At 39.9% G+C, this 15,882-nt stretch overlaps 1 protein-coding gene and 2 long non-coding RNA genes across 3 annotated transcripts in view; 2 read left to right on the forward strand and 1 right to left on the reverse strand.

Annotated features, from left to right (window-relative positions):
* The window catches only part of INF2 (inverted formin 2), a 47,097-nt gene extending 45,832 nt beyond the window's left edge, over positions 1–1,265 (forward strand). The window contains exon 21 of the mRNA XM_072428576.1: positions 397–1,265. Within this exon, the coding sequence (XP_072284677.1) occupies positions 397–1,109 (713 nt within the window). The 3' untranslated portion in view covers positions 1,110–1,265. The remainder of the gene's footprint in view (positions 1–396) is intronic.
* The window catches only part of LOC140342410 (uncharacterized), a 94,174-nt gene that overhangs the window by 68,519 nt on the left and 9,773 nt on the right, over positions 1–15,882 (reverse strand). The window lies entirely within an intron of this gene.
* On the forward strand, positions 1,376–10,855 carry LOC140342409 (uncharacterized). The gene is made up of 3 exons (XR_011923074.1): positions 1,376–1,461; positions 4,052–4,105; positions 7,542–10,855. It is a non-coding gene; the product is annotated as an uncharacterized lncRNA (long non-coding RNA).

Raw genomic sequence — 15,882 nt, forward strand, 5'->3', positions numbered from 1 at the left:
AAAAAAAATCAGATAGAATAAAATGTATTATTTTGTATAGAAAAAGAAAAAAGATTTTGTTTAGAATAGCCATGTTTATTGTGTAAATAAGATTACTTTTCCGGTTAAGATGTACAATATGGGTAAAAATTACTGAAAACTATAATTGGTCTCATTTGCATGCTAAAAACACATTGTTTTTGCCGTGTTGTCTGTTTATGATATGATGAAAATATCTTTTGTGATTCTTTGCATGCCAGGAAATAAACTAACTTGCTTGATCTTCTGCCCTAACTTTATTGCATGCCCAGTGGCAAACACAGCTGATTGCTTGGTGATTCATGTATAGGTGAGCTGCTTGCTAGTGTTATATGAATCCAATTAAAAATCATCTGGTCTTGTTTTTTTTTTATAAAGGCAAACCTGCACAAAAACTGAATGGGGATTTAAAAGAAACAGCCAATAGCTGTCCCCCCACATCAGATGAAAGTGGCTCTAAATCTTCTCTGCCAAATAATAAAACTGACGAAAACAATAATTTGGGTCTTAATAAGCCAATAGTAGAACCACCTTCATGTCCTACAAATCAAATCACTAAATGTCCCGATGCTGATGCCAAAATGGGAAAAGAAAGTAATTCAGTCAGTATACAAGTTCAGTCTTCTGAAACTGTTACCCCAAAGAATACAAGTAATGTTGTATGCCAAGAGGATACCACAATGACTTCTCAAAAACTTTCTCAAGCCAATGTTTTACCCCATGAGAGTCCTTGTGCAACTGAGATAAGTTGTTCCCAATCAGATGAAGTGGACTCCAAAAATACAGATCTTCTGAATAATAACAACGTCCAGGTTGTAGAAAATGTTATGTGTAATAAAGGGCTTCCACATGATCAAATAAATACTTCACCTAATGATCCTTTAAATCCAGCAACTTCAGTGGTTGATAGCCCTTCAAACAATAATTTATTTGAGGTGCCTTCCAAGGATGAAAAAGCCATAAATGATGGTTTTCCACCAACTCAGGACTCAATACCAAGTTCTTTGGTATTGAACAAGAACAAAAACAATGGAAATATGTTTCCAAATTCAGGGTTACTTGGAGAGAACTGCACAACGGAAGTGTCCTGAGCACATGATAAGGATGAGACGGTCAAAGTTTCCTTACCATCTCAGGATAATGAAACTACCAACATTTCCTCATCAGCACTTGACAATGAGACCACTGATATTGGTTCTGATAAGATTGGAGCTTCCAATATTCCTTCACCAGATCAGACACAAGTTCATAACAATGGTCCTCCAGCTGCTTCCACAAATGGGTCACCAGAGACTGTCTCACAAAACAAAAACCTGGTAACTGATGACTCTGTTAACAAATCTTCAGAATCAGCCACTTATGTCCAAACCTCAGATGATTCCAAAGTCAAAAGAGGCTCTTCCAAGAATAAAAAGAAAAAGAGGAACTCCAAAGGCACTGAAGGTAATTACCTTTATACGTATCTTTGAGATTGTATATCACCTTAGTACACGGGTATATTGAAATTGGCATTTCAAATGAGTTTCTAAAGTAGCAGTAGCTGTTTTGACGCTTCTTAAGGGAAACCTTTTCAGTGCATCCTAAAACAAAACTTTCCAGTAAAGAGTTCTTCCCAGGATTTCTAATAATTACTCCTGTTCCTTTGTGTTCAATGGAACCAATTACACTCATAATACTATAAGTATGTGTTGTAATGCCATTCAGCTAAGTTTTCACTAGGGAAACCTTTTTCTCAATTAATCTTGAGGAACCCATGTAGTACATTTCTGGAATCCGGGATCCCCTGCCTAAGGTATTTAGGAGTCAAAATGCCCCTTACATTGGTGCCAAGCATACACATTTACATATAAAAAGAGCATTTGTGTTCTGATGACTCTGCTAAGTGCTCCTGACCATGGAGCTATGCAGGCACCTTTATAAGGTAGGCCAATTGGGAATTCCGTAGCTTGGGAATTCTTAGGGTTCCATGAAAACCTGGTTGAGAGTGGCTGCTCCAGGGTTTCCATGATTCTTCTGTGTAAATCCTTGGTAATATACTGACACTACATTGTAATTAGCAACTTGACATATATGTTAACAGTGACTACTGCTCACTAATAAATAAGCTAAACAAAAAAAGAGATAATTTAAATGTTTTGTAAAATTGTAAAGATGTAATTTAATGATACATTTAGACCTTATTGTGCTATGCTTCCTGGTGGCTTGGCCACCTCTGCACAATCATTATCAAAAAAACTCTTGGAAGTTTTGCACAACTCACTTTTGTCCACAGGGCTATTCCCTCTAAATGAAAAGCCAGTTCTTAGCACGTCAGAATGTAACCTATTACCTTGAGTGGTATGAGGTAGGGCTCATAGGTAGGGCTAGATTGTGTCAGTAAAGTCCAAGTAAGTAAAAGGCTTTACAATTAGTTAATGAATCCCTCTAAACTCACCACTTTTATTACTGGTGGCGGAAGTACCATTTGGGCACAGTAGACATGTCTGTTGGTAGTACAGCTTTTACCTTTACAAATGTAACCCTGGTCAGAGGTGCTTATTATCACACAAGACATTTTTTTTTCCAATTTCTTGGAATTCTATTTGTAAAGAGGCAATATACTATACTACGCTGTATGGCTTTTATGCTCAGGTGATACATTACAGCACAGGTAGATAATTCCTTGCTCCTTGTTTTCAGGAAAATATCTGCTAGTCTTTGCCCAATATTTTTCTGTTTAGAGTTTAAGAGGAGAGCATAGCTGGTCACAAATCTTTAGTTGACCTAAAGTGTTTCAAGCATTTGGCACAATAGATTAGACTTGAACAACCATTTGCTATTGTGATTTTCCAAACGAACGATAATTATAGCAAATAACACACATTTTAGTTTTAATGAAACAAGAATTCTATGCTGTGTGTGCTATGGTTTGATTCCCCCAGAGTCTTCAGTTCTCTTTGTTATTCTTGGAAATTCTGCAACCCCTAATTATTCCAAGGAACATTCAAGACATACTTATCTTTCTTTAAGACATTTTCCAAGACATGCAAAGCACGCAACTGCCTCTGTTAGGTCCTTCATACAATACAGTAGAACCCTGGTTATCCGGAAGTTAGATAACCGGAAAACTAAAAAAACTGGCACCCGACAGCTCCTCTTTCTTGATTGCTCCTACAGCCCTAGCGGAGCTCTGGCATCTGTTCTGCAACCAGAACACATAACACAGCTCTGCTAGGGCTGCTGGAGCAATCAGGAGATCGGAGAGGTCAGGAGAACATTCACCTCTAGTACTGAATGGCTGAGAAAAAGGAAACCCTGATGACACTTTAGCTGTCATCAGGGTTTCCCTTTTCTCAGCCATTCAGTACTAGAGGTGAATTGGGGGACACTCAGTTTCAGAGTAACCTCAGTTAACCAGAAACTACACTTTTCCAGAATCAGCCATTCCCCGTGGGTGCTGAATAACCGAGGTTCTACTGTATATAGATAACTTAAAGCAAGAGGTAGCTTTAAAGGATATTTGTCATAGACATTGTCATTGTCATAGACAAGTTTAGAGGGTACCTTTGACCATCTCCTTAGAATGCCAGCTGAGTGGGTACTATACTGATTCCCTGACTGCGATTCATTCTAACCCATACCAAGTAAAGAGAAGTGAAGTATTTTGGACATTAAGAATCATCGACTACACATTTGTTCTGAGCTACTGACTCAGAATTTTGAAGTATGAGGATCTATAGGCACATAGCAAGACCTGAGAGGGTATCATCCATGTCTATTGCTAAAACCAGGGATTCATTTTAAAATTGTTATTGGTATTTGTATAAAGAGTCCTTACAATTCTAGTATTATGTATTTATTATTTTACTTATATCACTATTCACCAGTGAGCGCTACAAGTTCCTATTCATCACAGGCCTAGGATATGTATTTGTATTTGATTTATAATTTGATAGAGAATAAGCACAGGCTATGATGCCAATGTGGTTCTCCTAACTGCCATAAGCAGTAATTGTATCTATAGAAACACTGAATTTTCTCTCTCAATGAACAGAAATGGGAGATGATTCTGCCACTCATAAAACAAAGAGTTGTGTGATTCAGTAAGGTATGTAATAATCAGGATTTATGTTCACTAACGTCACCTATGTCTGGATAAACATTCGTTCCCTACTTGGAAAACCAATCAAAATGACCAAACTAATTGTTTCCTTGTGTCCAGCAACTTCTATTGTGTTTTGCTTTAATGCCAGCTAAATTTTTTGTTCATAATCTTTCTCTTTCTTTTAATCAAATAATGAATAACTGTATGGTGGAACTCTCATTGGCGTGGCTGAGTCTCTTTTCATGGGCATTGGGTATGGCCAAGACCAAATTTTACTGTGTGCCCCTTTAGGCTTTTTGTATTGTGCTCAATATCTTTATACATATGCATTGCATTATTCATAAATTCTTTTTGTTTGAACACATAAAATGCTACATAGGGGCACAAACATGAAATGTGGTCTTGATATTGAAGCAAACTATTGTCTACTGGGGTCTATAGCAATGCTGGGTGATAGAGGATGCTATGGTGATTGCACTTTAGTCCGCCCTATTAAAATAAGCTTAAATGACTTTAGAATGGGTTGATGGGTAAACTGGTGTACTAATTATTATAAGGCTGGTTGGCCTCTTTTTACCTACTTGGAGGTGTGCTTTTAAAATCAATGTATATTGATTTACTGCTTATATAGGCCGTAGTTTAAATCATTTAACATTTTGGTAAATTATTGAAAAGTACGGTTGGTGGTCTGTCTTTACTAACAAGCTTACCTTTTAAAATCTGAATAACAATAGTTTCACCTGTGCATTCAACATAACAAACCAATATCCAAGTATTCAAGTATACTAGGAAATTTTGATGCTGCAGTGGAGGCAAAGGATCTTCATATGTTGTCTGCCTGGCGTACTTGTGGCTCAAAACTGGATGAATATATATTAATACATCCATTTGGCAGGGTAAATGGTTACCATATGTGCTGTTTTTAGATCATACAAAAATAATCAAACAAGTTTAGCATATGCTTTTCCTCTTTTGCATATTACTCAACTCAGTAGTTTGAAAATTAGAAATCTCTGAAAGGACAGACAATGAATATAGAATTACAGAGCAATTAGTCTTTCTGCATGTTTGAACATAATAGCAGCCTACCTCTCTGTTCTGTTTAGCGTTCTATGCTCCCGTTTCACCATCATGCGCTTGGTAAGGACATAATCCAGGCTGTAACTGATGCTCAAAATGAGCCAAGAGTATAAAATGCTGTGTGTATTCCCTGTAGTCAATGTGCACTATTGAAATAAAGGCTAGAATCATATTATCAATAAACAGTATTTATATAGCGCCAACATATTACACAGCACTGTACATTAAGTAGGGGTTGCAAATGACAGACCAATACAAGCATTGAAACAGGAGGAGAGGGCCCTGCCCAGGAGAGCTTACAATCTAAAAGATCAGTTTTTATTTATTTTTTGTAGCAAAGTGATTTTACTTAACCAAGAGAATGTGTGGTTCTAGTAATAGCAATAAAATATAATATTGCCGCAGTTCCCTCGATGGCGCTGGTCCTTCCAATGATCTGGTCCCGCAATTTTCTGGGATTCTTCTTTGTCCCGGCCCCGGGCGCCACGATCTTCTCCATTCTCCTCCGGTCTTCTTTCCTTGTGACCTGATCTCCCACTGTGCATTTGTGAGATTGGGTGACGTAGCCACTCATGAGATCGGCATCTCTTTATCCTAGAAAGAAAAATGCCCCTTCTGTGCATGCCTGAGATTGGGGCATGTGCAGAAGAAGCAGCCAGAGCCTTTCGGCATGCGTGACCTAGGTATTCTCGGGAGGCTCTGCACTCTCATTAAGCCTTGATCGCCAACTTTTTTACTGTATATAGAAGGGTTGTCTACCCTTCTATGTAAAGTAAAAATGTTGAGTTTAGGTATACTTTAGGTTCATTATCGACTGTGACGTTCTTTGGTGCATTGGCTTTTAGGATTGGTGCATCACCAGATCTAATGGCTCAGCTACACATCCATTATGGAGACTGCTCTTCATTGTTGTGTTGGGTAAGCAAGCCAGCTACTATAGTCATTTAGTTCAGTGCTGTGCTGAAATAGCTCATTGGGCATGGGAGGGGGCATATAAAGCATCTCATTTCAGACCCATACGCTCCACATTACTCTAAATCTTCATATCTTGTAAGTATGTAGTGCTTTCGAAAACAGAAAACCTTCTCAGCTCATGCCAATGACTAGTTCCATCTCTGTACATTTCTTCCGTAATCAACAAATCCAAATTTAATTATAACATTTACCTCCGCTCAGTTCTTCCTAAACGTTCTGTATTTGTGTTCAAAGTGAATTTTGTCCTCTGTTATATATGTTTTGTAATGTAGTCACTTGTGTAGCAAAAACAGTGCAAGCTTTTCTTCTGCAAGCCTGATTAATTTGTAATGGATCTGATCTAAATATTTGTATGGTGAGTATTCTAAATTTACTAATGCCTAGTGTTGAGCGAACCCGAACTGTAAAGTTCGGGTCCGTACCGAACTTTACGATTTTGGGTACCCGGACCCAAACCCGAACTTTGAGCCGAAGTTCGGCCGAACCCGAACATCAGGTGTTCCCTCATCCCTACTAATGCTTATAGGCAATATCACCCAGGAGCAAAATTTCCAATAAATAAATAATATTATTTCATGTCAACCACTTGCAATTGGAGGCAATAAGCATTTGAAAATCTAGTGCTGCGCTTTCTTTTTCAAATGTGTATTTCTAAAAATACAATGCATGCCAAAGATATTAATTCAAATTTTAAAAATCAGTCCATAAATGTGTTGATATTTGAAATATTTTTAATTTTAATTTTTATATTTTTTTTTTGTAAATACTATTTAGAGTTTATTTTTTTTGCAGTGGAGACTGAAATACTAAGGCTAGAGTAAATTAAAGCAGAACTAAGCTCACATCCCCTCACTACTTTACTGGTGCCGACATCTCCCCCTCCCCGGTCTTTTCTGGGATTGGTCTTTGGCCAGAATGATGTAACTCCTGCACATGTGCACAGAACTTCATTCATTCCTGGTACCAAGATATGCTGAGATCATATGCTGAGCAATGAATATTCTACAGAGGATGTCGAACAGGTGCCCCACACCTATGAACTGTGCCTGTGGTTGAGAAGCCGCAGGGGGCAGTAATGAGAGATTTTGTAGCACCTGCTGCTAAAAGGTGAAACATTGGTTCATTAAGAACCATAGAGTAACCAGGGAACTACTGATCCCACCGCCTGTCTAAACAACCCCTTAGTATTAAATCCTTTATCTACACCAAGCAGTATTTTCTGCCTTTTAAATTCCAGGTTTTATCCCTAATGGTAAATGGACCCATGTCTAGAGTATGCCTCATCCATTAGAGTAGATCCACAAAAATAATTGTGATTTGTCCCCATACTGATGCTTACTGACAATTCTCTAACCCACCTCATGTGATTTTTATTTGATTGTAGGTTTCCGAACAAAGAAGATGCCAAAGCAGTGAATCCGTAGGCAAAGCTTGCAACTCTTCCTCCACATCCAATACCTTATGACACATGGAGAATGGCTAATGACATGCTATTTCTAAATAGTTTTCTATTTTTTATCTTTTGCAAAAAGGCAATGCATAATAATATATTTAATAAGTTATATAACATGCTAATTGATCAATTTAAAGGCTTTGATTACACTACTGCCGCTGCTGTAGATTACTATAGTTTTTAGCTATCATTTCAGCCATTGTATCCTGAAGCAGGTAAAAGTTGTTCCTTGGGGGTTAGTCATATGGAGTTGCCTTTGGCTCCGTATGTGGGGGCAAATTGTATAGCTAGCTGTGCATGGCAAACTGCGGCTATGTGGCCAGGATCGTCAAACCACAATACAGGTCAGTGCATGCAATGCCCTTGAATTTGCAGTGTAGCAATGGCATGGCCAGAAGCAACATGTTGCTACAAGGAACCACAGCACAATCACTTGCATAAAAAGGTTCCCAATGGCTCTCATTTGGTTGCATGGGAGCATGACTGAGCCTGCAGTACAATCCTGTGGTTAGGTGCAAGAAATGGTCCATCCGCAGGCAAACTGTATGAAACGGAGAATTCTAGTGACTAGACAATACAATTGTCTTTAGGTATTGGATGGTTTGGTTGCTAATGACACTGCAAAAACACTGACAGCTATACAATAAAATCTCAATATTGACAACAATAATGTATATGTCTATATAGATTGATCTGTAATAACACAAGCACGTTACAAGTCCTTAGCGATATTATTTCTCAATCGTTTTGCATTGATACAGTTATAAGCTCTTCTTTGACAGCTGTCTTTAAATTTTTGTCTATTTACAAATTGAAGGGTGGACAATAAAATAGAAAAGGAAAACTGATCTTATAACTAAAATGTTAAGACAAACTTATGCCTGTTTCAAGCCAAAAGGAAGCTGGAAGAAGCTAAACTGTGTCACTAAGTTGGACCAATACTATGGGCTCCATTTATAAAACGGAGAATCTGACATTCCCTTGTGCAATGACTATCATTGAAACCCATGGACCTGGAAGATGGATGAGGGAAGATATCAGGATCCTTGTTTTATTAACAGAGCTCTATGATTATCATAACTGGGGTAACATAATTTCCATTAGAATAAATGGAGGGACCAGAATTATGGATTATGACCTGTTGGCCTAGTAAAACTGGTGCAGAGAGGTCTGTCTAACGAACTACATACAGTAGGACAGACCCACCAGGGAACTGCTGCTTTATCTTACCCAAGATATAAAAAGTTCCATATTTATTTCAGAATAATACAGGTTTATTCACTGATAATAAAAATGTGTCCACCAACCACCAACCTGTTGGTAATTTGAAGTTAGCATATTCAAACCTAAATCTACTAGTGCCAGGGGGTGAACATAGGAAGTATGCAGCTGCATGAGAAAACTGTATCCTCCTCAGCCAAAAGTTGGCTAAGTGGGGAAGCCCAAGTCAGTTCTGCACAGGGGCCCTCTGTTGGCTAGAATTGCCCCTGTCTAGTGCATACATTTAAAATCTTAGGTATCGATTTAAAATGAAGAGTGGATATTACGGGCTTCTTATAAAATTGACCCCCTTGGAGTATTTTTGTGCTCAATGGAGCAGAGAGCGCTCTGTGGTTGGTGGAGAGCTTGTCATATGCCTTTAAAAAGACTGAGATCTTCCCCCAAAGCTAGGCAGCTGACATAAGCAGCAGTGAAATAAGTTACAAATGCTAGCAAGAATTTATTCTAAGCATACAATGGTCATACAATGTATAGTTACAAGTTTAGAAAATGAGAATTCCGTCAAAGCAATCACAGGGATTGCCATGTTGGGACTTGTAGTTCCATGACTGACTCGCAATGACCAAAACCTTTATTTACACAGGAGTTTTTCAATACTGTATTGTCAAAAATAAATGTTTGCACCTTATCTTTAAATGTACTATATAATATATTAAAGTGTTAAGCACCAGGCTACCCTCTGACTGGTAGGAGAGTATTAAGAATCCTATATTAGCTGTAGATTAATATGTCAGATTTTTCTTTTGCTGAGCTGATACATAGACACTCTGCCTGGGGGTTGGAGTCCTGGAGTTGTATGTGCCATAAGCCATATGCCAAAATTATTCTCAAACTTTCCCATTCACCTGAGACTGTGGTTAAACCCAGTGCAGAATGCTGTGGCTCGTTGTGGGTCTGACATAGCTCATACATTGGTACTTTTAAGTCCAATTGACTTTTCAATTTATTTCTGTAAATATGTGCAGAGTGCATCAAAACAACAATGGCTGTTTTATAAACCATAGTGATTAATTCACTAAAACTGCTTGTTATAGCATTCTGCACAAACTCAGATAGGCCAATGTACTGAGGCTATTACGTGGACATGACCAAATGTATGACTACATTTCTTCCAATAGCAGGTGTCATTCCCAAGGTTTCCACTTGATGGTGCTGTATTCATTTACATTCCCAATACATACAAGGGTAATTTATTGCAAATGGAACAGAATTTAACACAGCACCGCCAAGTGGATGAATTGAAAATGACACTTATTAATAAACCAATGTAGCTGTACATTTGCATGTCTGCCTAATATATTTCTTGTTAGTCTATTTATAGTTAACTTTAAAGTACATTTACCCTTCTAAGATTGAACAGAACAATACATGAGCACTTTTGTTGAACAAATCACTCTTCAATGATAAATATTCATTGTGTCCATAAAGAAGCTCCAGCCCCGTTCATAACAAGTAGAATGTTCTTACCTTATCCACATTGCAGTTCATGTATAAACCCTGCTACTCAGTTTAAATGTGTCGTAAGATGTTTGCATTTGTCTGTGGGTAAAACAAAGAGATGACCACCATGTGTTACTTATGTGAACATTTGGTTCATGCTGGTTTATTAATACAGAACCCAGGACTGAGTGTCTCTGCATTATCCAGATTTATTGGTATGGTCTAATGATCTCTGACATGCTAGACCAAGATCTGTTCATTCTTACAAACAGAAGACTAATGAAGGTTAAATTATAATAGGTTGCTATGATAAGTAGGTTCATATTGTAGAATAACAACCCTCAGTCTCACCCATCGTAGATTATTCTGCACTACCAGCAAAATTGATCTGAATATTTTGCATATAACTTGTACTATAGTGCTTGTTCTGTATATAGAAGTATTTTGAAAGAATATTTTGATTCTTCTGTATTCTGTTTAGCAAAGTGCATACGGCCTTCCTAATAAATTATTTTCTTTGCAAACACTTGTCTTTTTTTATTCTAAAAATATGCCTAGACCAAAACTTTTGAAAAAAGGAAAGTATAACCCTTCCAGATTTTGTGGTAAGAAAAATGAATATACAAAGAACGGCTTGGCCAGTATGAGTGCAAAGAGCAACTTGATTTATGTAAATGAAAGAGCCAACGCGTTTCAGGGGTCAGAAAACTTCAGATAGGCAAATACTATTCACTTGGTTAACTGCTCCCAGAAATCACTTTCAGTCATGTCCAAGAGCTTTTACTAGCAGTTTTTCCAGGTAAAGTGGGTGCTATATGCAATTGGCTGTGGTTGTGCCTTTTTCTTGTGTGGTTTGCACGGGTCACAATGCACCATGGGATCTCTGCTCCCCAGTTGTTGTGATTAATATTGTTGGGAAACACAACTGCTTTCAGGGGTGCTTTCCACTCCGCTCCCAGGATTTCAACTGCAATACACTGCTATCTGATTAGCACACCTGACAATTCAATCACCTGACAATTCCTCAGGCCGTTCTCCCTGAGCCTCATCTTGCCACCGGTTGCAACTTCATCCAGCAGTATGCACTGGGATTTTTAATATGATCTGGCAGGTGCTGTACATCCATCTCCGAATCCTGACCAGGAAAATGAATAGAGTGTTTGTTCCACCCATTCCTTCCAACAAACTCCGGGCCTGGATCACATATAATCCACCAGTCTGCACTAGGATTTCCCTTTTATTGTGATTTGGCAGAAGCTTCACAGCCATCTCTGAATCCTCACATGGAAAATGAATGGGGGGATTGGTCCACCCCTTCTTTCCAACAAATTCCGGGCCTGGATCACAAAGAAGGACTTGCATATCTGCAATACCACAAGTATTACCAGTCTTATCTAGGCCCTTTCTTTCCCAGGTAAAAGTGAGATGAATGATACCACCCACTACTTCCCAACACTCCTATATATAGATTCAAATATTAAAGTCCCAAACTGGCACTTACAGTTCCATAACTCGGGGTTTGCTACGGGGGTGCTTTCCACTGTGCTCCTAGGGTTTCAACTGCAAAACTCTGCTGACAGCAAACCTGACCACCAGTTCTAACTTCATCCACCAGTCTGTACCGGGAATTCCGTTTTATTGTGATTGGTGCTGCACAGCAATCTCTGAATCTGGACCTGGAACATTGATTGTTTGGCCCACTCATTCTTTCCAACAAACTTCAGGCCTGCATCACAAATTCAGACCTGCAAATCTGCAGCACCAGAATTATTAACAGCGTTATGTAGGCTCTTTCCTACCCAGGTAAAACTGAGATGAATACCCACTACCTCCAAACACTCCTATCTATATATACAGTATATATATATATATATATTGCTTTTTAAATAGCTGTTGACTCACCCATTGATGTTTTTCTGTTCCATGGCCTCTCTGCAGTAAAATACATAAAAGCTCAAATCTGGAAGTTTCCATAGACTTCTCCGCCAGGTTGTAGTGTGCTGTGCAAGTAGAACCCCAGCTAAATCCAAAATGTAAAAATACAGCTCCCAATTCTGATCAGGGTGTGAAAGTGGATTCCCCCTTGCTTCCTTTCCCTTTGGCACCCATGCAAGAAATAGGGGATTGGTAACTAGGCTTCCCACGCAGGGTTGAGCAGGGGTGGGAAAACTTTTTCACTCAGGCGCCATAATCTGATATAAAATTTGACCGAGGGGCCCAGCCAATGGGAGAATGAACGTCATGAACGTGACGTCATGATAGCATAACCCCACCCACTCTCCCATCGCAGATCTGAGTCTGAGATAGGAGAGTGGGCAGGTTGTGTGCATGGTATCCCGCCCACGAGATACAAACGGGGGTCGTGCTCCCAGAACAAGAGCCCCGCTGGGGGGGGCGCACCGGCCAGAGCCGCAGATCACCCAAAGGCCCTAGAGGCTTCACTGATTAAAGGGAAAGCCTGAAAATGAACACTGACACCCATCCATCAGGCTGCAATGTTCATCTTCAGAGTCATTTATTTAACTTTATAACTGTGGGGCACAGTTCCATTATTAAAAAAATATATTTTTGTGCAGATCAGCCTACAATATAAACCTTGCAGGGTATTTTTAATAAAACAGTGTACAAAGAAAACCTTATAGATTCTGAATGAGGCGTACGGTGGCTCAGTGGTTAGCACTCTTGCTTTTGCAGCACTAGGTCCCAGGTTCTAATCTCAGCCAGGATGCTTTCTGCATGGAGTTTGCAGGCTTTCCCGGTGTTTGAGTGGATTTCTGCTGGGTTCTCTGGTTTCCTCCCTCATTGCAAAAACATACAGTTAGGTTAATTGGCTTCCCCCCCAAAATTGACCTTAGACTGTAATAAAGACATATCATTATGGAAGGACAGCTAGTGACATGACTATGTGACTTTGTCCAGGGCTGTGTAATATGATGGTGCTCTAAAAATACTGTGTAATTATGATAATAAAGTATATAAATACTCAATATGACTTCAGTGAATTTTTTGAACAAGTAATAAGTCTATATGTTGACTTACACATGGTTAGGGTGCAAAATTTACCCTGGGTATCTAGGAATTGATGACCTCTTGGTAAGAAAGGGGTTAAGTAGCAGGGTCTTTAAAGTGCATTTGTTTTCCTTCTCTTCTCAGGACAAACAGAGCAGCTTTGCAGAATATATTACAATAAAAAGGTGAACCTGCTGAGTTGGAATTCCTGGCTTCGGCAATTCCTATTTCTTTTGTGTCATTACTGGAAAAGGTCCACGCAACTTCTCGCTTGTCCATAAAGAGCCTTAACAAATTCCCTGACAGCTAAATTATAAAATAATAACACTTTTCTGTAATCTGGGTTGGGCTCATACTTTGCTTTGGGAAGAGAAATCTTGCTTAGCGGACATTGCGATGACCCTTATAATTACTTTTATGCTTCAATCAAAGCTCAAAAAATGAGAAAACAGTCTACGTGCTTTGTAGTTTTTCATCCAGGCATTGCTGTGGGGCCCCAGTCTGCACATTCATGTTTTTGGCAGCCTGGGGATCTGGGAACCACTTGTGCTTACTACAGCCTTTTTCAAACTTTTTAACATGGGGGAACCCTTAAAAATAACTTTCAAGTCTTGGGGAACCCCTTTTATATCTTGTATCATTATATTTACAGCTCATTGTATATTAGTGTGGTGGTCAGTGGGAAGAATCCATCTTACATTGCTGGCCAATGGGAAGAATGTCACCCTTATAGCCAAAAATATCATTAGTGTCAGGTAAAGTGACCTGAGAGGCACTGCTCATTGTTCAAGGAACCCCTAGAAACTAACCTATGGGACCCTAAGGTTTCACCAAAACATGGTGGAAAAACATTGATATATGGAAAAGCTATTCTCAAACATACATTCTGTGTGAATCATATCCCCAAACACACCCCCTGTAGGAGGGCTATTTCGAGACACAACCTGGGTAGGAGGGCTATTTCCAAATACACCCTGTGTAGGAGGACTATTCTCAAACACACCCTGTGTAAAAGGTCTATTCCCAAACACACCCCTATAGGAGGGCTATTCCCAGACACACCCTGGGTAGGAGAACTATTCCCAATTACACTCTCTGTAGGAGGGCTATTCCTAGACACCCCTCCTGTAGGAGGGCTATTCCCAAACACACCGCTTGTAGGAGGGCTATTCCCAGACACACCCTCTGTAGGAGTGCTATTCCCAAACACACCCCCTGTAGGAGAGCTATTCCCAAACACACCCTGGGTAGGAGAACTATTCCCAAACACACTCTCTGTAGTAGGGTTATTCCCTGCCACACCCTGTGTAGAAGGACTATTCCCAAACACACCCTCTGTAGGAGAGTTATTCCCAGACATGCCCCCTGTAGGAGGACTATTCCCAGACACACCCTCTGTAGGAGGGCTATTAGCAAACACACCCTGTGTAGGAGAACTATTCTCAAACACACCCCCTGTGGAAGGGCTATTCCCAGACACACCCTGGGTAGGAGAACTATTCCCAATTACACTCTCTGTAGGAGGGCTATTCCCAGACACCCCCCCCCCCCTGTAGGAGGGCTATTCCCAAACACAACCCTGTAAGAGAGCTATTCCCAAACACACCCTGGTTAGGAGAACTATTCCCAAACACATTCTGTAGTAGGGTTTTTCCCTGACATACCCTGTGTAGGAGGGCTATTCCCAGACACTCCCCCTGTAGGAGGGGTATTCCCAGACACACCCTCTGTAGGAGGGCTTTTCCAAACACACCCCCATGTAGGAGGGCTATTCCCAGACACACCCCCTGTAGGAGGGCTATTCCCAGACACACACCCTGTGTAGGAGGGATTTTCCCAAACACACCCCCTGTAGGAGGGCTATTCCCAGACACACCCTGGGTAGGAGAACTATTCCCAAACACGTACTCTGCATAGAGCTATTTCCTAAAACCTCTCTTCAGAAGAACTAATACCAAACACATTTTTCATCAAAAACACTTTGTGGGTTTATTTTTGGAATGTTATTTCTTGTAGTTGCTGGGACCCTTTTGTTGTGGTGCTGTGACACACAGAAATTCTGTTGCTGCCTTTTGTTTGCAAGGTTTCTTCATATTGTTGATGGAGCTGTTTATACCCAAGCACTAGGTTTGGACCCTCATTGCCCTAGTTGAAAAGAATAAGGCATAATTCAAAAAATGTCAGACAGGCCTGGAGGAGGCATGTGGAGGTAGTAGGGGGCAATCCAGTGCTGCAATCCAAAGTGGGGCACAGGATACACAATCCTTTGGCAGGCCACGTCTTACTAATTTGTTTCAGAGTGGCCATGCTCTACATACACAGCATAAGCATAAGGTAGTGGAATGGGTTACATATCCTTCCTCCTCTTCTTCTTCCACCCAGCCATATACAATAATGATTGGTTTTATGCCATTGCTGTTGCTGCTAATGCACTCCTCTCATTCTCCTCTTCTGCAATTGCCACTTTACCCCCCCAAAAAATATCTACAAGGAGCTGGCCACATTATAACTGCTTGATAAAAAAAATCCGTTATCACAAACT

This window comes from Pyxicephalus adspersus, chromosome 12 (assembly GCF_032062135.1).
Source record: "Pyxicephalus adspersus chromosome 12, UCB_Pads_2.0, whole genome shotgun sequence".
NCBI lineage: Eukaryota > Metazoa > Chordata > Amphibia > Anura > Pyxicephalidae > Pyxicephalus > Pyxicephalus adspersus.